Source organism: Mixophyes fleayi, chromosome 1 (assembly GCF_038048845.1).
Source record: "Mixophyes fleayi isolate aMixFle1 chromosome 1, aMixFle1.hap1, whole genome shotgun sequence".
NCBI lineage: Eukaryota > Metazoa > Chordata > Amphibia > Anura > Limnodynastidae > Mixophyes > Mixophyes fleayi.
The window spans coordinates 198,432,753-198,455,460 of record NC_134402.1 but is presented as its reverse complement, the minus strand read 5'-3'; the positions used below and the strand labels follow the sequence as shown (position 1 = coordinate 198,455,460).

Here is a 22,708-nt window from a genome sequence, read left to right as displayed (position 1 = left end):
CTTACAACATATGCTTGATTAAAAACACATTTGATATATGTGAAAAAAGATAGAGCATATTGCAGTTTATATAAAGATACTAACAACATTTTTAACAGACGATTTAAAACCGCAGATTTGTTGCTGTTAATGAAGTTGGAATTATGTCCGTTAAACTTTTAATGCACTCTATGCCAATGTCCTGTATTCTTTCACAGATCTAACTATATATTTACCAAAGGTTGTGAATCATTTAGAATTTATCACTAAATTAACAAGGATTTGGTAGTACAGTAAAAACCATGTGGATCATACATTGAACCCAGCTTGCAACAGGAACCCACCCCCCAAAGCGCGCATGCAGACAAATTTACAGATGCACACCCCACGATAGGCCGAAGTTTACTTAAACAGTATTTTGAGTATTGGTAGGCCGAGTATGGCCAAATATAGAGCACAGACACTTACCCTTGTTGGTACAGACTGGTTTGAGTGCAGATGGCTAATTTTAACTGATAAGGAAAAAGTAAGCACTTATGTAATGTTTGCATGTCATTTTATAGAAAATTTTGCCTCTTTTCCAGGATATTTTAAATGTCCTCCTAACTGTTACTATTTTACTGTTTTAAAAATTTTTGTATGAAATTGTAGTAGTGTGAACTGACCAGATATTCCACCTTGCACAAATACTGCATTTATTTTTTACAATGAACTAATGGTCAATGATTTAAAACTGGGAGAATTGATTAAATGAAAATTATCTCAAACACTTAAGCCTGACTCAGGGAAATATAAATGATCACATTTAAAGAAAGGAACTGTCAAATTCTTTAGTTGCTTAATAGTAATGTTCTTGCATCGTAACATGAGCGCTATTAGTTGCAGACAAGCCTGCCATAGGTGTCTAACTGGTCTTACAGTGGATGTAAACATAGATTGTACAGACACAACTTATTTTCAATTTTCAAAGATTTTTAATGAAAGTTGGCTACTTTTGTGACTAGAAAAAGATTTTCCCTTCCAGGTACACAGAATATTTCAACAGTCCCAATTATGGTAGAGAAATATGTCTGGGAATGAAAGCACTGACTGCAACAGTGTGTGGATTAAAAGGGCTGAAACTAAGCATCAGTAACAGTTTATTAGGAAAAATGCATTGTTTCTATTACATTTATTGTTTTGTTTTTGACCCACTTTTTCAGTATATTCAAACATAGATCATGCTCCACAGGTGTCTTTACTGTACTGAATTAGAATGTAATATACATAATGTAAATAAACACACGGGGCACCCTATGTCTAAGAGCGGATCTACAGTGGGTGCTGCCTCTTGGGGCCCGGTGGTGAGGCCATAGCTGTCCCTGAGGCCCTCACTCTGCTTTCAAAAGTGCAGGGTGCAAGGTCTCTCTGAGCTGGATCATGCTCAATGGACACATGTGCCTTACTGAGCAAGGCCAGAAGAGGCCAGGAGGCTAGAGAGTGCATTGCTGGGCCACTACTCTTAATTTTTCTGCGAAACCTAGTGATGCACTGTTACGCTCCTGCCTGTGTCACTATCTCCCTGGCAGGACAAACAAAACAGACTTTTCCTGTACATTTCCTGTAGCAGGGTGTCTATACCCCAAAGGGAAGAACACAGTTCTGCTTTTCCAGTGGACAAGGAACCAAGACCACATTCATCTGCACTGATAAGGGGCTCTCGCAAAAAAATAATAAACCAGATAATCAACTGCTTTAGTTTTAATGAAATTTTGTCCTAATTTTATTGTTCCAGTCAATAAGTGACTACATCTTAAGCAGGTTTAGTTTGGGATAATTTCCATTAAAAAAATTATGCAAGACTCCAATTGTGACCATGTACAGTTGTGTGTCACTAGTCAATATTTCTCGCTATGTGTTGTGTAAAACCAGTGTGCACTTGTCTAGAAGTGGGAAAGAATACTCTTTGAGTATCCAATGGGAAGTGGCTTGTGTCCTTCAGAATGAGGCCTGTATCATGCTATATGACTAAATAGAATTTCCCTCCAGATAGATTACGGCCTGTCTTGGCATGTGCATAGGACGAGCACGGCACTCTGCAGCACTCACACTGCAACAACTCTGGACTGACCCACCTATCGGACAAGTCTAGTGACTGCCGGCTCTCCAGAGAATGCTGCCGACTGGTGAGACGGCTTGAACCGGAGACAGACTCCACATCACTGCGCCCGTTAGTGGCAGAGTCTGCGCTATCGTAACGCCTGCCATCCAGGGAAAGAGGAGACAGGTCAGAGGGGGTCACACACACCCCTCCATCCTGCCATCCATCAGATATTAATGTATAACGATGTTCAGCATAATAATATAACAAGGTAGTTTTACTATTAGAATTCAGATACATTAGCATTATTTCATAGCGACCGGGTGCCCATCTGTACCTGATTGGACGGTGGTCAGAGAAATCCATCTCATAACTGTGTACAGAGTCAGTATATGATCCATGGGAACTGTACTGGTGCCGAACTGGGTACTGATGTACAGAGGCATTTGGCTGGCATGTAGAGTAGTAAGCAGGAGGGATACTATTGCTTGTCTCACTACGATAATCACTATCACGATCATCCACGGCACTGTCAGGATCTTCATTGTCTGAAGTAGAAAAAATATAGTAAAATAACCAAGTTTTACTAAAACAAAAATCAAAAACAAAAACAGAATGTGAAAATCCGGAGTACACTGATAAGGTGGCAACAGGGATGTTTCTAGGTACGCTAAACATACATTTAACACCACATGAGTTACACAGAGAGAAATAACTTAAACTTTTAGTTCCTGGGGCAAGAAAGAAAGATGCCGCCCCCCATAGCCCTCAATTTTAACCTTGCGCCCTGGGCGGTTGTCCCTATCGCACAGCCCTAGTTGTGGCTCTGTATACAGGTTTTCTAGCTGACTGACTGGGACCAGGTTAGACTTATGTAAATATATCACCAGGTACACGTTATATAATGTGTCCCTTATTGAAAGAATGAATTTACAACCCTAGTGTGCTAGCGTGTGTAGCACTATACATTTGCTTACCAATTGAAATGATGCCCTATCCAGCCCATACCATAAAAATTGCTTAGGAGTAGTGTGTGTTACATAATAAAGCTATTTCCACATTAATTATGATTAAACACAGTAGTCGAATTGGAGGTGTATACAGAGGTAGGACGTATTGCCACTTCTTCTACTGCCATCATTGTAGTTTCATTTTACGTATATTTCCATTACATTTTCCATACCGACACTTCTAAATTTCCACTTCAATCGCTTCAATGAAACTTACAACAATGTAGACACAACTAATTTGGTGTTCTTTAAAGAAAATTCATTTTTTAAATTGCCTACACATTTTGATGCCCCCTAGTAAAACTTGCTTCAATTTTCCTCAAAATAGGCATCTCCCTGTGATATATTTAACATTTAAACATAATATAAGCACTTTACTGTAGAAAAATGGAGGCGACTATATATTGGAATGTTTGGGGAGTTTTCAGTTATGAACGCAAAATAGGGTTATATTTCCTATTTTCCTTACATCAAACAGGACTAGTGTCCATTGAGGTTCAAGACCCACCACAGTATTCCCCATGAACTTTATGAACTTTTACGGTCACAGAAGTCCTTCATGAAGAGTAGAAACTAAGTTTTTAATTTCATTTTTAGATCAGTTCTCAATTGAGATATATGAAATACACACTCTCTGCTTTGTTGAGTGCTCACTGAAAAGTTAGATCTTATATCTTGCTTCCCAGAGTACAACCAAAATATACTAGCACAATATTTCTACAGAATAGCTTTTCATGTAGAACAAAGAAAGGGTCTGGAATAGTGGAATGACCCTAACACTGAGTGGTATTTCAAATCCAGTACCTATGTTAAGTAAGTAATCATGGTGTACTTACAGATTAGTTAGCTGTAGCTCTTATTTCACAAGAACTATAAATTAATAATGTGATTGCCTCAACCAAATTAACTGAACAAAAACAAACAAGGTATTTAAAAGCAGGAGTCAGCTACTAAGAGTCATGCTTTATTGGGGAGATGAGAATGTTTGAAATTCAGGGAATTGGTGAAATAGGAGAATAGTTTGTGACCAGAAAATTAAGAGTTTCAGCATCACTTGTGCAATATGGGAGATACCAGTAAGGATACACCATACTTGCCTACTTTGGCCAAGTTCTTTCCGGGAGGGGACGTGGCGGGAGGGCTGGATGGGGAGGGGCGCGGACAAACGCGTCATTTGAGCCCCTGCTGCAGGATTGCCGTTTTGTCGCAGGGGCGGGGCCTAAATGACGCGATTCACCGCAATCGCGTCATTTTGTGACGGCACTAGCGGGATGCGGGAAATTTGCCAGCTCTCCCGGGAGTCTGTGAGACCGACCCGAATTTCAGGAGTCTCCTAGACATTCCGGGAGAGTTGGCAAGTGTGGCACCTGTGCATTAACCAATGTTCTTGGAGCTGTCTGCACAACATTGGGTTAAGCATTGTTACTCTGCATCTGTTCTGTTGTAGTGCTACTTGATTGAATAGAGACCAATAACATACAGCCATTAATCACTGCCGGGACCTTTGGTATGATAAATGTAGCTGGTTCACCTTTGGAAGACTTTAGCAATATCATATCATAAGGGCTAAAAAGCATTTGTGCAATACAAAGTCCACAGGCCACAGACATGCCTATAGTAAAAAAAAATGTTCAGCCTAATGATGTCACAGAGGGCTTCATTTTTCTGCTCAAAGGGCCGTGAAAATGTGTCTGTGAATGTAATATTTGTTGCAAGAAGTGTAGTCTCCTCTTTCTTGGGCAGAAATGTGTGTCTGTTAGGATATATTTATATATAAATACACATTAACTGCTTTGTTTTGAAGTATAAAGAAAATCTCTCATCACAATTTTAAGCCTTACTGTACATTACTGTACCTGTAGGTGCACTATATGTACTAATATAATAGACAAGAAGTTTCATTAAGCTAACACCTTCTGACCTACACTAAATACCTGTAAATATGTTTTTTGTTTTCAACCAAAAATATGAAAATGCAAGTATGTGAAAAATAATTTAACATGCTAGACTGTCTTATCTGAAGGTCATGGCAAATTAGACAGCAATTACTTCCTTTTTGGTTGTTTTCGTTTTTGGAGTGGGATCAGTCTACCAGCGCTATACATACTCTTCTGTTTGCTGTTCACAAGTTTCTGAGGAGGTGCCAGCTGTTATGTTTCCCCTGTGTGTTACCCTGTTCAGTGGCACATCACAAAGTCTTGCATTGAGGGATCTCATCATACAATGAGGTCCTGCAAAACAAATTTCTTAAGGGACAGGAACAGATCGCTTTATTTGGTGGGAACAATGCGCATGCATTAGGGTTGGAAAGGAGACACTCTCTAGCATTTATTAAAGTATTTACGCTATCAGCTAAAAAATTTGCATGCATGTTCAGTTTCAAGTAGGCAGAGTCCCAGCAAAATGGACTATATAAGCATAATTTTAAACTTATTTATTTCGTTCTTTGTACTTTTGAAACAACTCCTAGATGTCATGTTGTGTCATGTTGTGTATGCAAGAGGTAGGTAAGGTGAATAATCACCAGCTGTCTTGTTTTCCAATGTACAGTCAATATTTCTTCAGCAAAAAAGATTTATTGACAGAACTACGTTTGATTAATGATATGGTTGTGATCTGAGTGCAGGTTGACATGCGCTGGGCAGATTGAGGGAGTTGCCTAGTGTTCTAACTTTTCCATTTGTAATATTGGGAGACGTATGTATACATTACTGAATTATTATGTAGGTGTAGGTATTACTGCAAGTGGCAACATGCATACGCTAAAATAACTCTAAGCTCTCTGTTGCCCTTGATACTGCAGCCCCTGCCACCTCCCTTCGTCCCCGTCAATCTAAAGCCCAACCCTGGCACTACCCTCTTACTCTTTCTGCTCCAAAAGTGCTCCCGCTCCTCTGAACAGCAATGGAGGAAATCCTGCTCCATTGCTGACTTCACCCACTATAAATTCATCCTTTCCTCCTACTATTCTGCCCTCTCTCTTGCCAAACACACCTATTTCACATCCCTCATCTTCTCCCTGCCAAATAAACCTTGACGCTTATTTGGAACCATTAGTTCTCTACTATATCCTCCCCCACCTCCTCACCCCTCAACCATCACTGCTTTTGACTTTGCCACCAACTTCAAAGATAAAATTGGCTCTATCCGCAATGATAACTGTTCTCGTCAGACTTGCCTCCTCCACCATTCCTCATCTATCACTCACTCTGCCACCCTTGACTCCTACCCTCCTGTAACTGTGCCTGAGATTCTCTCTCTTCTCTCCTCCTCTTCTTCTACAACCTGTCCTCTCGATCTTGTCACCTCCAAGTTCCTCTGCTCCCTATCTTCCAATGCCCGTTGTCACCTTGCTCACCTCTTTAACCTATCTTTCTCTACTTGTATCTTCCCCTCGGCCTTAAAGCATGCTCTCATCTCTTATATTCTCAAGAAACCTTCCCTTGACCCATCCTCTCTCTCCAACTTTCGCCCCATATTTCTGCTTGCCTTTGCTTCTAAAATTCTCGAATGAGTTTTTTTTCAATTGTCTGACCTACTTTCTCTTTTCCCACTCTCATTTTGACCCTCTCCAGTCTGACTTCCGTCCCCTTCACTCTACTGAAACTGCCCTCACTAAAGTAACAAATGACTTACTCGCAGTTAAGTCCATGGGTCACTTCTCCCTTTTTGTACTTCTCAACCTCTTTGCTGCTTTTGACACCGTTGATCATTGTCTTCTCCTAAAATCCCAAGGTCTTCAAGAAAACAGCTCCCTCCAGGTTTGCCTCCCACCTCTCTGGCTGCTCTTTTAGATTGTCTGCTTCTGACTCCTCCCACTCTTCCCCTTTCTATTAGAGTCCCACAAGACTCTGTCCTTGACCCTCTGCTCTTCTCTCTCTAAACCACCTCTTTTAGTGAACTCATTCAATCACTTGGCTTCCAATACCACCTCTATGCTAATGACACGCAAATCTATCTTTCCTGCCCTGACCTCTCTCCTGCCGTCCTAACCCAGGTATCTGTCTCTCTGCTGTAACTACCTGGATGTCACAGCGCTTTCTCAAAATCCAAGCTCATCATCTTTCCTCCTGCCAATACTGCTATCCCTCCCAATATCTCTCTGTTGTTGACAACATCAATCTTTCTCCCATCACCCAAGCCCGCTGCCTTGGGAGTCACCCTTGACTCAGCCCTCAGTTTTAGTCCTCATATCCAGTCCCTCACCAAATCTGGCCACTTCTGCCTCCCTAAGATTATGAAAATGCGTCCCTTCCTCTCTCAGGGAGCAACCAAAATCCTGGTCCATTCACTCATTTTTTTGTCTCGACTATTGCAACCTTCTTCTCACTAGCCTTCCTCGTTCTTGCACATCTGACCTTCAATCCATACAGAATGCTGCGGCTAGGCTCATCTTCCTCTCCCATGCACCTCTTCCGCTTCTCCTCTGCATAAATCCCTTTATTGGCTCCCTTTCTGTTTCAGAATTCAGTTCAAACTTCTTACCCTCACTTACAAAGCCCTTACCAACACTTCTCCCCTTTACATCGCTAACCTTGTCTCAAGGTACATACCTACCCGGCCACTCGGCTCCGCCGCTGACCTCTGCCTCAGTTCCTCTCTCATTACCTCAAACGTCCTGTCACGTCTTTTGCTACACTCTGTGTGGGTCACCATAGCATTACTCACTAATCTGTGCTAAGGACATGTATTACCGCATCTATTTGTTACTTACTTCTGTATCCGGTGCTACGGAATCTGTGGTGCCTTGTAAATAAATTATTAATAATAATAATAATAATAATAATAATAATAAGAGCTGCATATGTGTTGGAGATAAGCTACACTGTAATTCAAGCTGAACTGTGAGTAGCTGTGGAACTAGGGTGATAAAACAAGCAGTGTGACTGCATATATAGAGGGGAGGAGTCCCTAATACCAGAGAAGGGGAGAGCCCGATATAGCTAAAGAGAACCCCAAGAGAGTAAGGGAAACATTTTGCATGGAAAAGACCCTGGTAGAGAGGGTTGCTGCAAGAGGCATAGTAGTGTCAGAGCCAGGGGCTGTGTGTACACAGAGGGAAGTGTCAGAGCCCAAAGGAGAAATCATCCCCGCAGAGAAGGAGTAAGCTGCAGTTGAGTTACACAGCATGTGTCAGAACTGCATTGAGAAGCTGCCTGCCTGATAGCATCCATGTGAATGGTCCTGCAGAGAAGGGTGAACTGGAGTGAAGTATGGAGTACTGGAGTGTAGGAGATATGTGAACTATGTTATGTTACAACTAAATAACATTAAGAACTGTGCAGGAGGAGTAAGGAGATATTTGCACCCATATTCTTATTGCTCATTAAAGAACTGTGCTGGACAGTAAGGAGCTGTATATACATATTTCTTTACTGCTGCAACTGTTATGATTATCATGCTGGAGGAAGAGGAGTGTAAATAAAGAGCTCAGTTTGTCATAGAGATGGTTTGGCGCCCAAATTATTGTAACTTTTATTGCACTGCACCACAAAGTGACATCACCTGTGTCCCAATACTTACAAAGAAACACCTGCATGTGCAGGGACCCTTTGGTTATTTACACCCATACCCCTCAGCTAACCCATGCCCCACACTACACACAGTGACAGGGGTTACATTTACATTTCCTGTCATTTTAAAAATAGGGATTTATCTATAAGTTATCTTAGCTCTTTCAGGACACATAAGTGGGTACTGTCTTGACCATGATCTTAATAAATCTTAATCGTATTAATCTAAACTTTGTTTAACTCTAACTGATCTTCCTTCTGTGTAGCACTTCTGCCTTACAGAATCGGGGTCATAAGTTCAATTCCAACCGGGGCCTTATCTGTGTGTAGTGTCTATGTTCTCCCCGTGTTTGCGTGGGTTTCCTCTGGTTGCTCCGATTTCCTTCCACACTACAAAAAAAGTTACTTGTAGATTAATTGGCTGCCGACAACATTCTTTTTAGAGTGTGTGTGTGTTAGGGAATTTAGATTGTAAGCTCCAATGGGGCAGGGACTGATGTGAATGACAAATGTTCTCTGTACAGTGCTACGGAATTGCTGGCGCTACGTAAATAAACGGTGGTGATGATGATGATGATACTTCTTAGCACTGTTTATTATTTGGAAAACATGGATGAAATTAACACCACTCATAATTTTGATTTCTATTTATCTCCTATGAGTGCTTAAATAGATTCTTACAAGAGGTAAATCTGTAGCAATGTTTACGGGATTTTGCGCAAGGGATTATGTTACTCTGTGTCTACTTTATTATGCTCTGTTATATCTGCCTGCCAATAAGTTTTAGCTACAGTCATATGCTAAAACTTACAATAATTTTATATAATTTTAAACATAAGCAATACCTTTCACGAAATGTGGATTTACCCGGAACTTCCCATTATTTATAATAAAAAAGAGACAGTTCTACCTTTATATATACTCCATATTTTGCTTTAACCATCACAAATGCTTATAAGTGCTTCTTGAACACTTTATCATATCTAACATGTTTGAGAGCAAATGATCCAGCTACTGATAATGTAAATTGATGTAAACAGTATATGAATTATTTTAGTTGTTGAAATGTTAAATGTGCATGCCAAAAGACATAGCCCTGTGATAGATCTTTTATTGGCGTGATCATGTAGTTTTCTCTTCACGTTTTCATAAGAGGACTTCCTCTGATGGGTTGTTTTTTCTGTAATTTATTTATGATGACATTGTAAGATTGAATTAAGCTCTGTAATACTTTTCATATTTAGCATAATAATAAGTATGCAAGGAAATAAATTAACAAAGTATTCACCTTGACATAAAGTAATCCATTATTAATGCCCAGGCTGTACCAATCAACTAGTAACTAGTGACATGCTGACCAGCCTTGGAACTGATTAACTTAAGTAAGGAGGAATTCATGATGTAGGTTTCCCCAAAATCATGTTAATCAGACTGGCTGGCACAAGTCTGGTTATGAAAACATTTTGTGCACTGGAGGCAGAGTGGGTTTACACATTCTACAGATAAGCCATGTTTTGTTGTGTTTTAAAATATAGCAAAAAGACCTTAAAAAAATAGTCCTGGGGGCGTGGCTTGGTGGCCATTTCTGGCGGACGTGAGTCTCAGGAGTCCTGCTATCCCAAAACTAAATTGGAAGATTTGGGCCAAATTGGACAGAGATAGCACCAGCTGTGCATCGAATTCCTCCCCAAGAACATCAGGGGACCCGACTGGCCCGTCCACAGTAGCGGAGTACCCGATAATCACCCCAATCCCCGTGAGGCTCCACGAGCGATACACTCCGCGGAAGCCCGCCTGGAAGGACCCCCCTCTGCAGCCTAAACGATCTCTTACCTGGGGGCTGACAACCTCCGGGGCGGCTGGGCAGTGCTCCTGCTGGAGACCCCTGTGGAGAACTTTCGCCCCAACCGCCGAACCGGAAGTGCCCGGCCCGCACTTCCGGTTGCTGAACCCCACGGTGCCGCGGCAGCTGAAGAAGGGAGCTGCTGGGAAAGTGCCCGCTCGTTACCACAGCAGAAGTGGTGACCCACATCCACTCCTACCCACATCTGCAGGCAGAGTGTCTAATACTGCTGGCTGCCGCGCCTGTGTCCCACTCTCTGTGTCCATCTAAGTGCAGAGCTGCCTGTCTGCCAGCTGTGCCTCCCATCAGCCTCTGTGACTTCCAGGAACCCTCTGGTCCTAACCCTGAGGGACTCTCGCCGTGACCCATTTGTAGGAGGCCTGTCTGGAGCTCAGATGAGCACTCCTGTTTGGTGATCTCTGCTATTAGCAGCAGCTTGGGGCACTCTGTCATTCTGTAGTACCCATTGAGTGACGTTTCCGTTTGCTGTCTGCCTGTATTCCCATATAACTGAGGAGACACTGCCACCAGGTGGCCGATTCCATATATTGCAGTCTTCATGAACACAGTCTTCTTCCTCACCCCTGTGCAAAAGCTTGTTCCCCTTTGGTGGCAACCTCACTCCCACTGCACTACGTTTTCGATTTCACTGGGGACGTCCTACTAACTGCCTAAAAGGAGCCGCGGGCCCCTGGCCCCTGCAAGCTTTAAATGATCTAATCACCCACTACATGCTGACAGAGGGAGGAGCTTCTTCTACGCTGATGTACTGTTCAATGTTTCTCTGAGTCTCCCCATCTACGCGGGCTCGTCTACTGCATCTTACTCTCTTACTCTAGCCTGGGGCAGAGGTCCAGAACACCTTATTGCTTCAAATTATACCCTGCTTCACTAAGCCTAAGGGCAAAAAGACCCACTCCAAAGGCCTTCTTCAGTATTTCAAAAAGCAAAAGACTCCCACCTCCCATACGGAGAGAAGGGACTCTCCACATTCCTCCGCTGAGTCTGACTCTGGCAAGGAAGATGACACGGCTCCTATCACCAGGCGAGACTTCATGACCCTAATCAAAGAAATGAAGGAGCTCAAGTCATCCGTTCACTCGGAGGTACAATCTGCTCTGCATTCACTGCGAGCGGAAGTGGCCTCCATTGGGAACCGTATCGACGAGGTGGAAAAGAGATTGGAGACGGTGGTGACATCCCAGACTGGAATGGAGGAAGACATTCGACTTATCCGTAGCAATCTGTCCTCAATTCAGGAGCACCAGGAGGACATGGATAACAGGGCCAGGTGGAACAATCTTCGTATCAAAGGCATACCAGAGTCAGTCGAGCCTGTGCAACTTGACTTATACCTTAAGAAGCTCTTCTCTCAGCTTGCCCCTGAGGTCATGGAGGAACATTTGCTACTGGACAGAGCCCATAGGGCACTAAAGCCAAGATTACCTGATCAAAACCAACCGAGGGATGTCATTCTGCACCTCCATTTCTTCACGGCAAAGGAGATGATCCTACGGGGCGCCAGAAAGCTGCCCAACCTCATGTATGAAGGCCATACTCTGCAGATCTTTCAGGACCTCTCGCCGGTCACTCTAGCCAGATGCAGGGAGATGGCCCCAGTGACGCAGATCCTGAGAGCCCACAACATACGGTACAGATGGGGCTTTCCCTTCCGTCTCTTCCTCTGGCATGAAGAACGCCAAATTTCTGCAAAATCCCTACCTGAAGCTCAGGCACTTCTCCAGCGACTGGGCATCGCCCCAGGGCCCACCCCGGGCGCCTCGCAGTCATCCGGATCAGGCACTACTTCGGCTACCCCTCGGCCTCAAAGAGCTTCTAGAAGCGAATGGTCCACAGCCGGAAGACCGTCATCCTCACACAGGCCTGACTCTAAATACCATGTCTTTCTGTCCTCCTAGCCAGAGAAGGCAACTCTACATAAGAGCGGGTCCCTATAGACTCCTGTAGTCCACTGGATTACCCCTTGGGCATGCATAGGAGAAATGCAACAGGCCCGCTCTGTCCTGTTGTTGATTTACCATAGCTTTGGTTTTCCATTGCACTGTTTAGATGTCATAGTTTGGTTGTTTTTCTCTTTCTCCTTTTACTTGTTACAGGTTGTCCATCAAGAATGAGGACCTTCAAGTATGCTGCCTCCTCAGGCCTCCCCGTTATTCCTCTCTCACCAACATGCAGGCCTGTCTGTTTTTATTTTTACTGATGTCTTATTTCTGTTTTTATTTCTTTATCGCATTTTAAAGTATTTTATTGTTTTCTATTGTTGCTCCAGGCCATACGTCTCTCTTTGTCTTATCTCTGATTGTTATGTTTGGAAATTGGTACCCTAATGGTATGTCTAGTAGAGGCATTGTGATACACTCTTGTTGTTTTATTTTCATCTCACACAGAACTCCTCGGGACATGCGCCTTCTACCCCCCTAAGCCCACTGGAGACATGTTGCGTCTCCTCCCCCCCCTGTCAGCACCCTCCCTCACGTCACCGGATCTATGCTGGCCAATTACGTCCCCCTTAGAGCCTTTTGCTCTCAACTGGTCCCCAGATACCCAGGGTATCGCTCCCCTTTTCCTACCAGCTCTATAGGCGGGTGCTATGCACCACACCCAGCCTTCCCTCCTCCGTCCCTTACCATTCCTTCCATACCTGTCCCCCCCCGGGTCGTCACGCTTCGCTATCTCAGCAGACCATATGCTCCAAGCCATCCAGCATCTGTGTCTCTCATTTAATCCTCCACCTCAAACCCTCTCATGACTCTTCGCCTTATATCCTACAACGCAAAGGGACTTAACTCCTCCCAAAAACGAGGCAAACTCTACACATCTCTGCAGGCCCTTAAAGGAGATCTAATTTTCCTTCAGGAAACTCAATTTGTCAAGCATTTACACCCAGAACTAAAGTCCAAACATTTATCTCTCACTTTCCATGCATGCGACTATACCCAGAAGAGGCGCGGGGTAGCTATCCTATTTGCACGTCACCTTAATTTTGAACTACAGGATACACATAGCGACAAGGAAGGTAGATTCCTCATCCTGGTAGGCAAGTTGAATAATCTGCCCTGCACCTTGGTCAATATTTATGCCACTAACCAAGACCAGCATAAATTCTTTAAACGTTTAGACACTTTACTATCTTGGGTTCGTAGGGGGGAACTGATAGTCGCTGGAGATTTTAATGCGGTCCTCACTCCCTCCTTGGATAGATTCACTGTCCCGAATACCTTGCCCGACAGGAGAGACAGGTTGACCTCTAAGGCCCTACAAGATTTTTTTAAAGTTGCATAACCTGTATGATTCGTGGCGCATTTCTGATCCAGTAGCCCGGGACTACTCCTTCTATTCCCCTGTACATAACACATACTCCAGAATCGACATGATCCTGCTCAGCCATGACCTCACCCTTAAACTCCTTAACTCACACATTCACTCAATCACTTGGTCGGACCATGCCCCGATTTCCTGTGACCTGTCCTCACTGACTCTGCGACCCTCCTCCTTTACGTGGAGGAGTAACGAATCCCTGCTTCACGATAGTAACACGGTGGCCCATCTCAACTCCCTTTTAGAAGAATACTTTGAAACTAATGATACCCCAGATATCTCACCCACAACTCTATGGAATGCTCATAAAGCATTTATCAGAGGACATCTTTTAGCCCTGGCCTCTAGTGCTAGGAAAGAGAGACTCGCTAAAACGATTCAGCTCACTAACTCCCTACAACAATTAGAAACACAGCATAAGGCCAACCCGGACCCCACAATCCTCCAAAAGATTATTAAAATTCGAGGTGAGCTTAACCTCCTGATGTCACACCAAGTGGCCAATAAGTTGAAATGGTTAAATCGACATTACTATGAAAAGGGAGATAAGGCAGACAAAATTTTAGCCACTCGACTTCGTACCAAAATTTCTGCTCGTAACCTCCTAGCCATTGGGGACTCTTCCGGGGTTTTGGTGTATGACCCAAAAATGATTTGTGCTGCTTTCCAAAAATATTATCTAAAATTATATAATTTTCCACAACCTTCTAGCGAAACAGCCCGCCAGAAGCAAAAAGATTGTATTGAAAAATTTCTGGCAAATGCCCATCTTCCTAAAATATCCCGGCGGGCGGCTGCGAGTCTTAGTGAGTGTATTACCTCAGAGGAAGTTGAACAGGTGGTAAAGGCGCAGAAAGCCAACAAGGCACCCGGACCTGATGGGTTCTCAGCGGCTTATTATAAAAGGTCTGCGGTCCAGTTAGTCCCCCGTCTGTGCACCCTCTTCAATTCCATCCTTAAGGGAGCCCCTTGGCCCAGGGAGTCCTTGGAAGCGAGGATCTCCCTGATTTATAAGGAGGGAAAGGACATCTATGATTGCGCTAGCTACCACCCGATATCCCTACTTAATAATGATGTTAAGCTCTACCCCAAAATTCTCGCCAACCAACTTAATTCTGTACTCCCCTCCCTAATTCACTATGATCAGGTAGGCTTTATTCCCGGCAAGCAAGCTAGGGACAATACGAGGAGAGCCGTTGATCTTTTCCATATACTCAATGCTAGGAAAACACCCTCGATTATTTTGGCGCTGGACGCTGAAAAAGCCTTCGACAGGATCTCCTGGCAGTTCATGACCCACACACTGCAGCGTTTTGGCCTGACTGGAGATTTCCTGGCGGGGGTGCAAGCCTTATATTCCTCTCCCTCTGCTAGGGTTATGGTCAATGGCTCTCCTTCGGACTGCATAACGATCAACAATGGCACACGCCAGGGTTGTCCCCTTTCCCCTCTTATCTTTGCCCTGGTCATTGAACCCTTGGCGGCCATGATTCGAGCATCACCGGATGTGAGGGGTGTGCACACGGGGGACCTGGAGAGCAAGATTTCTCTTTTTGCCGACAATGTGCTCTTAACACTTCTGCAGCCAAGAATATTCCTGCCCAACTTATTCTCCATCATGTCCCACTACGGAGATCTCTCTGGCTATAAAATTAATATCACTAAATCAGAGGCACTCTTACTTAACCTCCCTCCCCGTGATTGTCACGACATCACCTCCCAATTTAATTTTAGGTGGCAAAAGAAAGAGTTAAAATACCTGGGGATCTACATCACCACCACCTATGAGTCCCTCTACCAGGAGAATTACCTGGCTCTCTTCCTCAAACTTAAATCTGACATCTTCTCCTGGAGACCCCTAATGATCTCGTGGCTGGGCAGGATCATCGCCGTTAAAATGTCTGTTCTCCCCCCACTCCTTTATTCCAGACACTCCCCGTTAGGGTCCCCATCTCTGAATTAATTGCTATGCAGCGACACTTAGTTAAATTTGTCTGGCGGGGTAGGGCTCCCACGGTCCAACTAACCCACTTAAGAAACCTACAAAATGCGGAGGTAGGGGCTTTCCGGATCTGAAAGCATATTACTGCGCTGCCCACCTCAGTTCCATTGTCACCTCCTTTGCTCCTCCGGCCTCTCACGCATGGGCGGATATAGAAGCAGCTTACCTCTCCCTACCAAACCTATCTAGTATTTGGGGCCTGCCTAAGCAGTCTAGGCTTGCACGGATCAAGAGATTCCCTACCCTTCTATTTGCTGCCCGGACCTGGGAGACCTGCAAAAGCCATCTCTCTGTTTCCTCAACTTCTTTGAATATCATGCACTTATGGCTCAACCCTGCCTTCCCCCCAGGTGGAATTCGGTCCTTCTTTCTATCATGGACCGGCGCGTGTATCCGATTTGCCGGGGACCTCCTAGATCAAGGAGGATTTATAACCTCTGATGCTCTCCACTCTAAATTTCCCACACTAAACCCGCCATTCTACCAATACTTTCAAATCATGCATTTCATCCTCTCTCTCCTGTCGGGCAACTCACCTCCATTGATATCCTCCTTTGAGTCCCTCTGTCTCTCCTCACCGCATCGGAGAGGCATGATCTCCTCAATCTATAATCTACTCCTAGACAAATTGTTGATCTCCGGGAGTAGCCACGAGAGAGAGTGGGAGAGAGATTTGGGTCCCCCCCCCCCCGGAGGAGGACTGCTGGGAGACCATCAGATCGAATGTAGCCTATAGTTCCATCTCCACTCTAATTAAGGAGAATGCATACAAGATTCTCTACAGATGGTATCTCATGCCTGACAGACTAGTTATAATGTACCCAATTACCTCCCAGGCCTGTTGGCGGGATTGCGGCCATAGAGGTACCTTCTTTCACATCTGGTGATCTTGCCCTGTCATCTCCTCTTTCTGGGATAGAGTAGCTTCTCTCCTTTCCTCCCTTCTTCAATTCCCTATCCAGAAGGATCCTTGGTCCTTCCTCCTTTGCTACCCTATACAAGATGCTGATGTCCCCTCTGCAAAATTGGCTTCGCACGTTTTGGAGGCCGCTAGGTGCCTGATAACCAAATCCTGGAAAAGTGCAGCACCTCCCCGTGTCTCTTCTCTAAAGTCCTATGTCTGGTTCATTGCTAGCATGGAAAAAATCACTTTCCACCTCTGTGATAAAGACGATAAGTTTTATCAAATCTGGGCCCCTTGGTTACACCATTGATGTCCCCAATACCTCCCCTCCTGTAGGTTGACTCGTTCGTACCAGATACTTCTGTTTATGATAATCCCTTAGATGAAGCTACTTCTCCTGAGGTCTGAGACACCGACCTGTTTTATCTTACCAGCACAGACGACCCCCCCCCCCCCACCCTTCCCTCCCGCCCACCCACTTTCCTTTATAATAATAAGGATATTGTCTGTGTCATTACGGTTTTCAGTTTTGTGTCACATGTTGCTAGGAACAGCAATTACTAATATGTACTGTGACACTGATTGCCTTTTTTTTTTTTTTTCTTGTATTATGTCTCTGTTATCTATTTGTATGCTGGCTGTCACCCAGTTTGTTTGAATAAAATTTGAGTTATAAAAAAATAGTCCTGGGGCATTACCATCACCGTTCTAGTCAGATTTGTGACACTTCATTTATAGTCACTATTATACAAGCAAACACAAGGAAGATTACTTTGTAATTCTCTTTAACTACACAGCTGCACATTACAAGTATTGATAAATAGTCAAAGTTTAAACTTTTCACATATATATTCCAACAATGTACTCTGATGAGTAGCATAAAGGTAAGGTGACAGGGTGTTTACTACAAACATAAACACATGTAAATACACTGCGGTATGTATCTAGAAGTTAGTTACTTGATGCTTCTAATTGGTAGACAGTTACAGCACCATTCTCCATGTCCACTATATTGCTGTATTGCCCATGCTATCTGCTTATTCTATATAGTAGTATACAAGCATGCATATTTAGTAGATGCACATGGATGAAATCATAGTCAAAGAACATTTAATATTAAAGGATATATCTGGATATGCAAGGATGAAAAAACAGGGGAATGCATCATACTTACTGGGCTGCTCTCCCCAGCCAAAGTAATTCCAGTTACCTAAATAGAATAGAGTTAGACGTTAGGGATGTTAACCAAATCTATTATAGTTGCAGGTAAGCCTCAAATAGCAAACAGAAATGCAATCACACAATTTAATTTTTTTAGTTTATTAAAGAAGAAATATTTTTTTAAAATTTTTAACTTAAAGCTCTGACGAGCATAAGAGAAGGTCCAACAACCAAAAAGCCCAGTGCTTCCTAAATAGGGCCTTAATACTCATTACATTTTCCATATGGATTCATCTGCTGCAGTAGACTGTATAACTTTATTGCACATTAAGTTCCAGTGTTGTAATATTGGATTTATTAACATTGACATGATTTAAATTTTTTTATTATTAATAATAACATACATTTATTATTACTTAACTAAGTTAGGATTTTACTGTGTGCAGGAAAATGCATGATATAAGCAATGCTCACGTCACCAAAATATTATTAATATTATGTTTTATTACTAATAGTGACCACCGGCTGCTATCAGAAATAGCCAAAGCAGAATGGAAGACAGGTGTCAGCCCCACAGAACTTGCAACTATATGGTCGGGTAATTACCATAACCTTTCTGCAAACACCAGTGGACTGCAGATCCTAAATGGAGCTGCAAAAACAAATCTGATTATATTAGCTCTTAGGATGATGACAGGTCCTTGTTAACTCATGAATAGTATCCAGGAAGGATGAGCTATGACTAAGTAGAATTCTTTCTCAGCTTTCTCCACACAGATTAACAATGCAGAAAACTACAAACATTATAAATGACAATAATGTCCGGGGATGAATTGTCAAAACCTGAGTGTTTCTGAATGTCAGGGGGCATTGGCAACTGTGGCACGGCATACATCCTATGCTGTTTTACAGATATGTGGTTACAGTAAGGAGTATCATCTTGTATCAAGTAGATGGCACAGTGTAGATTTTACATTAAATGTGAAAAACATATGTAGAGAAATTATACTTACAGCATTGAGAACCATGGACAGGAAGCGGATTCTCCTGCTCTTCTTGAAACACATACTGGAAATTAGAAAACTGCATTTAATTCTATTTACCAAAAAGTATCCACACAGCAGTTTTTAACGTTGCAATATAACTTTCTAACTGTATAACTAAGCAACTTCAATTTAGAATAATTGATTTCTGGGTGTCATTTACACGACAGTCCCATGTGCCAATACCAAGAATGAAAGAGTCAATGTTAGTGTGTATCAGGTTTAAATATATCCCTACATGATATAATGTTTAAAGCATCAATGTCTGTAACTGCCTATTATGAACATTGAATTGAAGTATATATTATAATTAATGTGCAGTTGATATATCATACCAGATTAAATGAAAACACATTTTTGTCTAAGCCTGTCTTAATAATCCACAGTCAGTATATTATTTTATTACTTACATCATCCTGATCCCGCATGGCATTTAACTGCTCAAGCTTCTTGGCCCAGTATCGAGCCTCCTCTTCAGGAATATCTAAAGGAAATGTTTTTATTTATTTTTACAATGACCAATGAATTGCATTCATTCTTTTCCATTTGTTTTCTTTTACAGTCTTTTACTTGCAGTACTCAACAACGTGCAGTATGTTTACATGTACTGTCAATGAGCAAGAATGGCCTTAAATGGCATTATCAGCGACAATACCATTTAGGCGATTTAACTGGGATATCCTCATCAGTCAGGAAGTTTAGTTTAGAACAAGTTTAGATGATTGATGAATGATACGCCATAGTATAACTATAAGACTCAAACAGTACAGGCAGCAGTAAGAAATCATAATTACAGGACAAAGGTCGTAGTACAGATTAAATTTATGTTCCTGCCATAACAATCATTTGTACAAAAGACAGTTAAAGAAGAGTAATCAAAGTGTCTTAACAGGCATTAGTTATAACAAATAAATATATGAAAACTATGTACTATTAGAAATATTTAGACTATGCTTTGGTTATACGTTTACTGCAAGTACTCGGGATGAATTATAACAGAAATGATATATAAAATAAATGTGTTTCTTGTACAACAGTGTATAAACAATAGAATAGTAAATGTTACATTTTGAGAGACTCAGTTTGTGAGTCCAGCAACATTTTTATCTATTCCCCCGACAGTCGCTGACTTCATCATCATCATCATCATCATCTATTTATATAGCGCCACTGATTCCACAGTGCAGTACAGAGAACTCACCCACATCAGTCCCTGCCCCATTGGAGCTTGCAGTCTAAATTCCCTAACATACACACACACACACATAGAGACTATGGTCAATTTTGATAGCAGCCAATTAACTTACTAGAATGTTTTTGGAGTGTGGGAAGAAACGGAGCACCCGGAAGAAACCCACAAAAACACGGGGAGAACATACAAACTCGACACAGATAAGGCCATGGCCGGGAATTGAACTCATGACCCCAGCGCTGTGAGGCAGAAGTGCTAACCACTTAGCCACCATGCTGCCCACTTCAAAGTATCTGAGTATATAGCCTGGGAGAATTATCTCTGGGGTTCACCCTTTTTTAATACTCAGTCTTATCTCCTTGACAAAGACCAACAGATGGTTGAAACGCATTGGAGTGATAAGACTGATTTATTGTAAATTGGGGAGCACCATACAAGTCATCATTTTGACGGCTAAGGAGTGATAGAATTCTTCACCTCTGATACATGCGCTGACAATCTGATTTCTGGTAGGAGCACTCCCACACAGTATTTTTATGGCAAAAAAGAGTTTTTAATAAATATGGTATACAAGACAATATCACACTAGATTCTGTCCCTTTCTTTTTGGACATAATAAATGTGCTGATACCGATGTTGGAGATGAAGGAAAGTACTGGGACCCTACTCCGGTAGTCCATAATTTGGAAGAAGCTTTCCGTGTATTCTGAATGCCTGATTATCTAGCTATCTGGTAGGAACCCATCCTTTACTACAATTATGAAGGTGATGGTGAGGTGTATATCACTTTGATGTTACTATCTGCACGGCGAAACTACTGCTTCGTGTAACATTGGAGATCGAACATAAAGGACATTTGTTCAATTTATATGAGTTTTGTCTTGATTTATGTATGAGTATCAAGGAGCACTGAATGTCTTGATATATTATTACTTTGTTATATCATTTTTTATGTTGTATACCCCTATATTCAAAATTTTGGCTGCTTTTTGATTAATAGAGCGCTGGTATTATTGGTTTTATATTTGCATATTCTATTGAGGTGTATCTTTACATTCGCTCCCTGTTGAAAAGGGATATGTCTATGCCCAATTTATGTGCGTTTTTTGAAATACGTTCGTTTTGCCTGTCTTAATGAATCAGGCCCACTGAGTTCAGCTACACATCTGAGAAGCAATTTGATATTACTTACTGTCCTTCCAACTGGCATTCCCATGTACCCCAATGTAATGTTTTTGCAAAGACCTTTAACTTTTCTATCTTCTCCCTAAAATTACTGTGGCAGGGAAAATCTTTGGTTTTAAACTAATAAGGAGCCCCTTGTCTTTTACAAACAATGCCTGTGACATAAGTGTCAAAAGAAGATGTACTGCTGGTGGGGGTCTTCTGATAAAAAGGTTATTACTCTACGAGTATTTTTTTCGAAAACAAACAGCTAGTATAATGTGAAGCTTGCATTAATTTTCTATTGATTCAGAAACTATCACATTCTGAAAGCAGGTCTAGCAGGAATCTGTTTATTACCTAGTGGAAGTTCAAATCGGGTGTCAAGCAAGATGCGGTGGAAGGTTGGGTCTTTGGTTCCACAGATCTCATTATCTGTCATTATAACCTGGGAGTCAAGCGTCAGCCATTCTCCTGGACCTTCCTGTGAAAATTAAAGAATATACGTTTAGGACAGTGTAAGAGAAAGGTTAACGGAATTGTCCAGCATTTGACTAATCACCCCCATGAGACCTCTTCTTTTACTTGAAGCCAGATCCACAATGTTTATCTGAATGCAGCAGCACGGCATATGAAAACTTCAATTTAATAGATATGTTCTGTATTCTGTTCCATTGAATCTGATGACATACATTGAGTCCACCAAAATGCAGCAGATCAGTTTAGATCAGTAGTGCACAAATGTAACTGGTAGTATTTCTGTCCCAGTGTTCTGGTACTCGGTATCTGTCTTGCATTGTACTGGGTCTCACTATCGTTGGGGAAGAGGAGATGTATTTTCTATGACACTATTAAAAAATTTTTTAATGGGCATTGTTAATTCCCTGTTACATTTTTATCCTTTGTAATGCTTTGGCTGTTTAATGTCCTATTTTATAGGGGAAACAAAGATAGGATGACATTTAATTTTGAAGCTTGAATTAACAAATATAATCTATATGGTATGATTCATTTAGAAGTTTTGCCCAAGGTATAAAATGTATGGCGTATGAATGGGTAATGAATAGGTACAGAAGAAAAACTATTCGATTCTTATTAGTGTTTCAAGTAAATAGCCTCCACTTTCTATTAATTCATGAAAGACTGTTTTTTGTTAGGACAATATATGACTCATATGGGGCTTTTATTATTATTGTCATATAGGCTTTTACAAATATAAGGAATTAAAATGGTGAACAGCCATTCATAAATTAATCTGACTACTGGAATTACTTTATCAACTTTATGTAATTAGCAAGCTTAAAAATCCAGATTCCAGTCCAGATTCACAAACTAAAAACAATTTTTACCAATATGCAATTTCTAAAAACAATCTTAAATTCGGTAATCTCAGTTTTAAGAGTCCATCTTCCTGTATGTCTTATGGTAAGATAAATAAGCAAGATATGTCCCAATATAATACATTTGAATACACAGAT

The 22,708-nt window shown here is 42.0% G+C and overlaps 1 protein-coding gene across 9 annotated transcripts in view; it reads right to left on the bottom strand.

Moving 5' to 3' along the window:
* UNC13A (unc-13 homolog A) overlaps positions 1-22,708 on the bottom strand; it is a 179,967-nt gene that overhangs the window by 136,434 nt on the left and 20,825 nt on the right. For 7 of the 9 annotated variants that reach the window (XM_075204761.1, XM_075204754.1, XM_075204755.1 and 4 more), the window contains exons 5-10: positions 21,591-21,714; positions 19,285-19,358; positions 18,845-18,899; positions 17,845-17,880; positions 2,397-2,607; positions 2,094-2,219 (exon numbers count right to left, since the gene is read on the bottom strand). In XM_075204761.1, the coding sequence (XP_075060862.1) occupies positions 2,094-2,219; positions 2,397-2,607; positions 17,845-17,880; positions 18,845-18,899; positions 19,285-19,358; positions 21,591-21,714 (626 nt within the window). The remainder of the gene's footprint in view (positions 1-2,093; positions 2,220-2,396; positions 2,608-17,844; positions 17,881-18,844; positions 18,900-19,284; positions 19,359-21,590; positions 21,715-22,708) is intronic. The other 2 variants (XM_075204759.1, XM_075204762.1) reach the window with 1 other exon arrangement.